We start from the raw sequence: 9593 nt of genomic DNA on the forward strand, positions 1-9593 counted from the left end.
CCTACCCCCATCCCCGCGGGTCCAGACCCCTAGAGCGCGCAAGGGGTCAGCCCCGGGATGGGGGGAGGCGCCCCCACCGGCCGCTCCCCGCCCCTCCCGCGGTCCCCAGACCCCTCCCCTAGCCCAGACCCCCAATCCCAGACCCGCCGGCCGCCCCGCCCCGGTCCGCCCCGCCCCCGCCCCGGGCTGCGTCCGGGCCCCAGCTCCCAGCCGGGGGCTGCGGGCTCCGGCCGCCCGCCCCGCGCTCCCCCCCTCGCGCCCGGTGCGGCGCCCCCCGCCCCTACCCCTCCCCCTCCCTTCCCACCTACCCACCCACCCTGCCGGCCCGTTACCCTCCCGCCCGCTCCGGCTCCTGAGCAGCCAGCGGCCACCGGCTCCGGCAGCGGCGCAGAGCCACTCGGCACGGCGCGGCGCGGCGAGCTCGACATTCCACGGGACCCGCGGAGCCGCGTCCGGACCGCCGCCCGCCTCCCGCGCTCCAGCTTTCTTCGGCCGCCGCCGCCCTCGGCTCGTCCGTCGCGGCCGCCCGCGGGCCGGCGCGATCCCGCCGGGGTTCTCGGTGCTCCCCCGGCCGCGCGCCATGGGCAGCCCCCGCTCGGCGCTGAGCTGCCTGTGAGTACGGCCGCCGCCCCCGCGTCCCCGCCCGGCCCGCGCCGCCGCGCCCTCTCCGCTCACCCCGCGCCCTCTCTCTCCCGCCCGCTTTTGTCTCCCACAGGCTGTTGCACTTGCTGGTTCTCTGCCTCCAAGCCCAGGTAAGGCGCACTGCGCGGCGGCGGGGCCCGGGCGGACCGGCGGGGGCCGCCGGTTGGCAAGGTCGGGCAGGGGCCCGAGGACCGACCCTGCGGCCAGAGCAGCAGGGCTGGAAGGAACCTTAGGAATACAGCCCCGCACTTGCCCTAGGAGGGAGCTAGGGAACAGAGAGGGAGCGCCCTGCCTAAGGTCACACAGCTGGTGTGCGGCGAGGCTCGAACCCAAGGTTTCGGACTCCAGCGCTGTCTCCCGCGCATCCTGGCCAGGTTGGGGTGGATAGGGAGCTCTAGGGGCAGCTACACCTGGCTGCCGAGGAAGGGGGGAGCTGGGGCCTGGGAGCGTTCGTTGTCAGAAGTCCCGGTGACCGCCGCAGGGACTCTCTCCGCGGCTCTCTGGGGAGACTTGTGGAGGGTCTGGCTGAAAGATCAGGTGCCTAGGCTCTCTGCGCTCTCAACATTTGCTCCGTAAATTTGTCTTTATAAATGTCAGGGGTCGGGCAGCGCTGTCTCCCTACTTACAAGCGCCCTGCTTTTCTAGGAAGGCGTGGTGGTGGTGGGGGCGGGGGGGGGGGGTCCCGCGGCGCTGGGCAGGGAGCTTGCTTTCCTGATCCTGGCCGGGAGTCCCAGGGTGTTTCCCAACAGGTAGGTCCGGATCGTTCCGGGATTCATCCTTGCTAGGCTGGGTCTGCCTGACTTTCCTGGGTTGGGTGTTGTGACCCGAGCTGGCATGTTGGGGGAACCATCCAGCCCCTGCAGTTGGCCTGGGGTAGTGGAGGCGTGTGCAGGGCGATGGGGGCCACTCGGGCCCCTGGGCAGAGTAGCATTATAATGGCGTGTTGTGTATTTTTCAATTTCCTAAAGGTAACTGTTCAGTCCTCACCTAATTTTACACAGCATGTGAGGGAGCAGAGCCTGGTGACGGATCAGCTCAGCCGCCGCCTCATCCGGACCTACCAGCTCTACAGCCGCACCAGCGGGAAGCACGTGCAGGTCCTGGCCAACAAGCGCATCAACGCCATGGCAGAAGACGGGGACCCCTTCGGTAAGGCGAGCTGCGCCGGGCAGGGTGAAGGTAGACTGTAGAACATGCCCTCCTTCCCCTGGCTGGCCTGCCCTGACTGGACCAGCCAGCCCCATCTGTGCTGGCCAGAGGCTAGCTCTGCTGTGCTGGCCAGGCTCCCCAGCTCAGAGGGAAGGAGCTAAGGCAAAAAAGCATCTTGGGGGTCAGCTGGAGAAAAGAGGGCTAGGAAAGGGGCCCTGGGGAGTACTTGGCCCACAGGTATCCCTTCCCCGCCCAGCAAATGAATGAATCCAGGAGTCTCCCTTTCCACCTCCGCCATTCACACACCCCCTCCCCAGCTGCAGGTGGAGACAGAGGGTTCTGCTGGAGGGGCCACAGGTTTAAGGGAAGCGCTTGAAAGAGGATATGTCACCAGGGTCCACAAAAGGAGAGTTGGGAAAGAGAAGGGAGAAAAATCCCCCCCACATACACAGCCCTTCCAGCTTTTACAGGGGGTGCCATGAACCTTTAAATATTTTGATCAGAAGGGCCAATTGCACATAGGCACTGGGCTTGGGAAGGGGCCCTCTCCACTCCACTGACCCAGGAACCCAGGTGGCGGTTGGAACCAGGCTCCTGACTCCTCATGGGGTGGTGAGTCCAGGGAGCTACTGCAGGGCAGAGAGGCTGAGGACTGATTGATTTCTAAAACATTCAATATTCCTGCCTTGAAACCAGGCCAATTTCCAGAGTCCTGGACGTACCAAGAGAAAAGCAAGCCCTCTGGGCGGCTGGTGTTGTTTTTAGAGAGCGATTATTGTGAGTTTAAAAACCTTTAAATAATGACCAAGTTAAACAAGCATGAAAGGAGAGGGGAAGACTCTATTAAAATGTAATAAAAAGGTGAGGCATTTTAAGAGCTAAGAAGAAAAATGAAGAATGATATAAAACAGAAAAAGAACGAGCCTTTTTTCAGATGTGGAGTTTGAAAGGAGTTGCAAGTCTGTAAATGTTAAAAAAGAGGTTCAAGATTGTTCTCTATGAATCTCTGGAGAGACCCCCGCGTCTGGCAGAGCGATTAAAACTCTTCTTACTTTCACCTTTTTTAACATTTCCTGAATGCTTTCTCCTCTTCTCGAGCCAGTTTGGGGGATCGAGTATGTCTCACTGCATTTTTTCTGCATCGACGTAGCTGACTTCCCTTCAAAGCTGGAGAAGGAGACATAATTTTCCCGGGATAAATCTGTCACTGGGGTGGAAGAATAGGTTTGAAAATGTTAAGCTTTCCAAAAGGCCGTTCGGGAAAGCCGCCGCAAACTGCGGCCCCAGCTCCCCAGCTCCATCCAGGGAGGGGAGTGGGGGCTCTCAGTGGAGGGAGTGGGGGGCGGCCTGCCTGGTGGCCGGGCTCCCCCGCTGGGCTGGCAGGACCAGCCTGCCGTCCCTTTGTCCCTCCAAACTGGCTGCTTGCTGCCCTTCTCAGCTTCCAAGGAAAGGGAATGAATGCTTAGCTCCTCCTGGGTTTACTCCACTGGAGCAAATGGTCCAGCACATCCTTGGGTTTTGGGGAGGGAAGAAGAGGCGGCTGGCCATGGGGGAGCTCATCTTCCGACCTCAGAAGTCTGATGCCCACTTCTGTCCTTACAAGTGTAGGAAGCTTTCCAGGTTCCCTGATCCCTGCCTGGCAGGCAGGAGTGGGAGCTGAAGGGCCCAAGAGCAGAGGCATAGGGTGTGCAGCTGGGACAGTGTGAGTCTGGGGGAGAAGAGCAGAGAGGTTCGAGTTGCTTCCCTGCGGATCCCAGGAAGGGAGAGAGGGATTGTTCCAGTCCCTGTCTGCCCCATTTGGCCAGAATCCTCAGAGTGGGATCCTCTCGCCCCTTCTCCCGTCAGTGTCCCTCTGGCCCTAGCAGCAGCGACCCCTTGCTCTGGAAGGCAGATCAGGAGAGGGATGAGCAGACTGGCTGGGTCCAAGAGGAGGTGGGTGGGAGGGGAGGTGACAGCTGCATTTCCCTGGCTGACTTGGAGCCAGACTGGAGAGTTGGCCATTGGGTCCCAGCTCTGTGCTTATGTGAAGGGGTGGGGGGGAGTCACAGGCTGGGCGGTGAGGGCTGCCTTGCTGACCTTGGTGCCCATCCCCCCCCCATTAGTTTTGGGGACAAAGAAGGTGCTGCCTTGTTAGTGCAGGCTGCGAGACAGCTCTGGGAGTTCCAGAACTGCTTTCTCGAGGAGGGAAAAGGAGTAGAGAGGACAGGAGACCCAGCCCCTCCTGCCCTATTCCCAACAGCTGAGTCAGCCCTCATTCCCTTCTTGGGGACAGCCTCAAAGGGAGGAGTTACACAGGGATGAGACAGGGACCAGGACTTCTGTGGCAGGTTGGCTGTCTGAGGGAAGGGCACAGGGGAAGGAGGCTCAGAATTCAGCTCCCTGTCTCATCAGCTTTCCAGACTGAGAGGCAAGCATGCCTGATTTTCTCCCCTCCTCACCCACAGAAAGTGTTTGGTCACTGGGGTGAGAAGCCCAGCTGTGATGGGGGTTGAAAGAAAAGACTATTTGAGTCATTGCTTTCTGGACACTGGGGCTGGGGACAGTGGTGACTGGGAAGCGTGGAGAAGAGCAGAAGCCTCCCAGCTGGGGTCTGAGGTTCTGGGAAAGCAGCTGGTTGTGCGCAGGCTGCGCATGTAGGGAGAGTGGTCCGCATCCCTGTCAGAGCAGGGGTTTGGGGGGGCAGTGGCCAAGGCTGTGAGTTAGAACCCGAGGTGTCAGAAACGGGAGAGAGTGCTTTTAGGTTTCGCCTCAGAACTCATGTCACTGCTGCACCCCAGAAGTTTGTAGTGACCTGTGAGGCATGTGCACATACTGCTTTGAGTTTGAAGGATTCCCAGAGATCTTCTGATGAGAGCAGAACTCTAGTCATGAAGCCTTGACATGGAAGTCAGTACCGTCCGATTTTAGACAAGGGTCTGTTCAGTTTGATGGCTCCAAGATTCCTCTGCAGAACCCAGTTTGTGCTTCATGATCTTGTCCATCTCCCTGTGTACCGCCAGGTGAGGGGCCTGAGGCCCAGGAAGGGGACGTGATCTTTCCCAATGTCGCACAGCATATCGGCAGCTGGGCTGGGGCTGGAGCCCACGTCTTGGGTACCTGCTCTTGGAGCAGTTGCTACTGGGATGTGACAGGTCTGAGGGTCAGCTGGGGTGAAGATGTGGTACAGTGGGGGTCAGGGCGCTTCCAATAACCACCCCCCACCTTCCCTGACAGCAAAGCTCATTGTGGAGACAGATACCTTTGGGAGCCGTGTTCGAGTCCGAGGAGCTGAGACTGGCCTCTACATCTGCATGAATAAGAAGGGGAAGCTGATCGCCAAGGTGAGGCCCCAGAAGGAATGGAGGGTCCCTGGGGCCTGGGGAGGGGGCTGGGCTGGCAGAGCTCCTCCAGGATCCCAGAGAGACACAGGGCCACCTTGGGGTCACCTAACGACTGGGTGGGGATGGGGGGAGGTGAGAGAAGGAAACTGAGAGATGAAAAGCTATAAAGGCAAAGGAGGAAGAAGGAAGGCTAGGGAAGGGGCTGGTGGGGGGGGTGGTAAATTCCATATATCTTTTTAACAAATCGCCAAATTGCTTTGCTATTATGTCCAATTACATGGTACCAGCATTTGGAATGTTCAGTAAGCCGCAGGCCCAGCCCCTCAGCCGAGCTCTGAAATGGCCCCATTAGTCACGGCTCTTCTCCAGCCTCAAGCTCCCCGCTTCCTGGGCTCCGCGTCTCCCCTCAGGCCTCCCCTCCCCCATGGGGTGGCTGCCCTGGGGCCCCTGGGGTCCTGAGGGGCGGGGGGTGGGGGTGGGGGGGGATGTGTGGTGCAGCTGGGGAAACGGGTGCGAGCCGCTCGGCCAGACTGGTGGGCAGGAGGCCAGGGCAGGCAGGGTCTGGGCCCCCTCTCTGGCCCTCTGTGTTGGGGCCCAGCCCCTCCGGAGACAGCCATGTGTCACTGCTGCCCGGGAGGACAGGAAGTTGCCGGGTGGGCTGCGGCTTGTGAGGGATTAGAGAGCGGGTTCCCCGGGCGGGGGTGGGGCTGTCGCTCGTGCCCACCCTGCCATCTGCTGGGGTGCCCACCTGCTGTCTGGGGCCGCCTGCCCTCTGCCTCCGCTGGGGTGGGGGTGGGGTGGGGTTGCGGCTCGGGGGCCGGAGCCCAGTAACGCCCGCGTCTGGCCCCACTACCTGCAGAGCAACGGCAAGGGCAAGGACTGCGTGTTCACGGAGATCGTGCTGGAGAACAACTACACGGCCCTGCAGAACGCCAAGTACGAAGGCTGGTACATGGCCTTCACCCGCAAGGGCCGGCCCCGCAAGGGCTCCAAGACGCGGCAGCACCAGCGTGAGGTCCACTTCATGAAGCGGCTGCCCCGCGGCCACCACACCACGGAGCAGAGCCTGCGCTTCGAGTTCCTCAACTACCCGCCCTTCACGCGCAGCCTGCGCGGCAGCCAGAGGACTTGGGCCCCGGAGCCCCGGTAGGCGCCGCCGCCCTCCCCGCCGCGCGGAGCCGCTGGTCGCGGGGGAGCACAGAGAAACTCCGGGAGCCGAGGTCCGCGCTGCTGAAGGCTGGGGAGGAGCTGGGCGAGCCCCGGGTTCTAGCCTTTGATAGCTGTCTGCCGTTGGGTTTTTTGTTGTTGTTGTTGTTGTTTTGTTTTGTTTTTTTAAACAAAAGAGAGGCTCTATTTTTGTATTCCACTTGGCTGTGGTGTCTGTCTTCTTCACTTTCGGGAAGGCCGGTAGTGGCCTAGACTGGGATTCTGGCGGGGTTCCCTCCGGGTCAGGGGGCTTTTCCAGGCCAGCAGAGGTGCTCCTGAGATCCCAGCGCCTGCAGGACAAGCTGGCTGGGCAGCGGGGAGCCCACTCGCCCCCCCCCGACCCCGAGGCGGGGGGGGGGGGGGGGGCAGGGAGGAAAGGGTGGGGACTTAGAGCAGGTTTTTAAGGCTGGGTGTGGGGAGGGGGTGGGTGTCTATTAATTGTTATTAAATGACTGAAATATTTATTTAACTTGCATATTAAAAATGTGTGTTGAAGAGCAAGTCCTGTGGGGGTCGGCCCCTCTCCCTTCCCCAGCTGTGGGGGGGGGGGTCCTAACCCTAACCAGTTCCCACAGCAGCCTCCCTCCAGCCTGACTTAGGACCTGTGCCTGTCATTGTTATGGAGGGGCTCTCCTGATGGGACAGGAGCAGGGAAAGGGGCAAGAAGAGGCTCTTAGCTGGTCCTGGAGCTCTCAGACCAGGACCTCCTAGCTCCTTGGGGGAGTCATTGCCAACACTTCCCCTAGCCACTTCTAGGGCAGAAAAGAGGGCTCTGCTAGGACCAGAGCTGCTTTCATGGTTTCAGTGAATCTTTATTTTCATTTTTTGAATATTTTATTTATTTGTCAGGGAGAGAGAGAGAGAGTGAGCGCGAGAGGGGGGGAGTGGCAGGCAGAGGGAGAGGGAGAGGCAGGCCCCTGCTGAGTGAGGAGCCTGATGTGGGGCTCGATCCCAGGACCCCCGGGATCATGGCCTGAGCTGAAGGCAGACGCTTAACCGACTGAGCCACCAGGCGCCCCTCAATGAATCTTTAAAAAGTGCCTCTGTGTGTGTGTCTAGATCTGTGTGGAGGACAGGCTGGAGATGCCAGAGCTGGCGCTTTCTGAGTATCAGGCTCCAGCGGATGAAAGAAAAGCAGCTGCCAGGGCCCAAGGTGGGGTTACGCTGGAGGGCAGACCGCCAAGACCGGTGCTGGCGATTGAGACACGGAGTGGTGCTGACTTTTGAGGCTCTGGGTAGAGAGCTGTGAGCAGAAGTTCCTGAGCTCAGGTGCTGCACCAGGGCCCCGGGGACCATGGCCCTGGGAGAGTCTACCGACCCTGGAGAGATGGGGCCCAGAGGGAGAGGAGCCGGGCGGGGGACCAGGAGGGAAGTTCACGGGTGGAGAGCAGGACTCAGACTCTGGCCCCGGAGGAGAAGCAACCGCTCATGGGTCAGAAGGACTGGCCCAAGATGGACCTGCTGTGGAAGAAGGAAGCCCAGGCCGCGCTAGGGCAATGATGGAGCAGGTCATGGGATGGGCACAAGGGCTGGCCTGTGGTGGGCAGAGGACTGTGTGTTTGGATGCGGACTGGAGAGCATAGCATCACAGCACATCGAGGGACAGCCCAAGCCCAGAGGCATCAGGTCTCCTGAGGGCAGAGCTGGCCCCATCTTCATAACTGAGGCCTCCCATTCTGGCCGATTCTGCTGCCTTCTTTTGACAGTGCCCCTGGGCTGGTCCCACAGCGCAGCTACCGGGCCAATCCAGAAACCTCTTCCCTCTGGGCCTCTGTTCCTCTGCACTTCCTTGGAGTGGGGGGTGGCACACCAAGGCTTCCTAACCACGTGGACCTCTCAGAGCTGAAGCCGCAGGTTCCAGGGTCAGGCCATCCAGGTGGACCAGGAGCTCCATGACTCAAGGGGAAGCCTTGGAAGAGAGAGGCTGGGGATACCCTGGGCTCTGGCCATGCCACCTCCTCTGGCTTGCCATGGGGGTGAGAGGCTCCGGAGAGAGGAGGTGTCTTCCGGGTGCATAGACGCCAGGGATGTGGGGAGGGGCTCTAGACATCTCTGTTCCAGCTCCCCCAGCTCTTAGTGCCTCCTCCTCTGCTCCATCCCCTCCCCTCCCCCTTTAATTAATTCTGGGTGAGCAGCCTGGCTTTATTGTGCAAGGAGCTCGGGTCTCACTGTGGGAAAAGTCACACCTTCTGAGCAGCTTCTGATGCCATGCAAATGAAGAGACCGTCCAGGAAACGCTTTCATCTGCACGGCCGCCTGTCCAGCCCCCAGCCCAGTAATTGCCCACATTTCATTTGTTTGAGAGCAATTCCTGGGGGAAGCCATAGGGTAGGAGGGAGTCTAGGGTGGGGGTGGAATGTCAGGCTCTCCCTGCCTGTGATCCTGGCCACGGAGTGGCAGCTGGTCACTGGCTAGGCCAAAGCCATTCCTGCAGCCCCCCAGGGCCAGGGACTCTCGAGTTCTCTGGCATGGTGGATGGAACTGTGCCGCGATGGCCGTGAGGGAGGAGAGGTGGGCTGTCCGGAGAGCCAGACCTGCCTTACAGAGAGGAGGGAGATGCCTGGTGGTGGTGGTGGTGGTGGTGGTTGGGGGCAGTGGAGAGGTGGCTGGGAGGTGGGGATCCTCGAGGCTGCCCAGGGCTTTGGGAAAGGGCTGACTTCTGGCAGGACCCCGGGCCAGGGACCTATGGGAGCAGAGCCCAGAGTGGTGGGGCCAGGCTGGGCTAGAGCACCCACCACCTTGTTTATCTTCGCCTTGCTGCCTCCATAGAGCCCTCGCTAATGGGGTTTCACAGCTCACTCAAGCTGCAACTGGCCAAGAATCAATCATTACCGGCACTTAGTGGTTTGATAGTTAACAGCCTGAACTGAAGCCAAACTGGTTGTTAACTGTGATAACAACTGATTTCAAGGGGTTATTGCCGGCCCAATATGCTCAGTCCATTTATTTCGGGGAAAACAAGCAGGGAGCCGTGGCAAGGCCCAGAAAAGGGAGGAGGACTGGCTCTTCTCCGCCAAAAGGTCTGCCATTCTGCCCTAGAGTGGGCGCTGGCTGTGAGGGCCCTGGGGGCCGCCCGAGGCCTGCGCCAGGCTTGACCTCCCAGGACTCCCTGAGGACCTGCCTGCAGGCCCAGGGGACCCACACGGAGGGCCTTCTCCTCAGTGCTTACCTCATGCTGATCCCCCCTCCTTTTCTTCTAGCAGTACTGCCCGTGAGACCCTCACTGGGACTGACCCCCCATGAAGAGGAAGCAGGCCTAGTGGCCAGGCCTCCGCT

General features: G+C 60.7%; 1 protein-coding gene across 5 annotated transcripts; it reads left to right on the forward strand.

The window, feature by feature from the left end:
• Positions 1-580: 580 nt before the first annotated feature.
• Positions 581-6261, forward strand: FGF8 (fibroblast growth factor 8). Of its 5 annotated transcripts, none has more exons than XM_088019829.1 (6): positions 581-612; positions 716-752; positions 1288-1391; positions 1611-1791; positions 5005-5111; positions 5971-6261. In XM_088019829.1, the coding sequence occupies exons 4-6, from the start codon at positions 1767-1769 to the stop codon at positions 6259-6261; spliced, it is 423 nt and encodes a 140-aa protein (XP_087875955.1). In that variant the 5' UTR covers positions 581-612; positions 716-752; positions 1288-1391; positions 1611-1766. The 5 variants fall into 5 exon arrangements, with proteins under 5 accessions (XP_087875955.1, XP_027954771.2, XP_087875954.1 ...); XM_028098970.2 differs by having other exon boundaries at positions 1644-1791; XM_088019828.1 differs by lacking the exon at positions 1288-1391 and having other exon boundaries at positions 716-951; positions 1644-1791.
• The last annotated feature ends 3332 nt before the right edge of the window (positions 6262-9593 follow it).

The sequence above is a fragment of the Eumetopias jubatus genome, unplaced genomic scaffold (genome assembly GCF_037043125.1).
Source record: "Eumetopias jubatus isolate StellerSeaLion01/CBP00866 unplaced genomic scaffold, mEumJub1_p1.0 scaffold_17, whole genome shotgun sequence".
Lineage (NCBI taxonomy): Eukaryota > Metazoa > Chordata > Mammalia > Carnivora > Otariidae > Eumetopias > Eumetopias jubatus.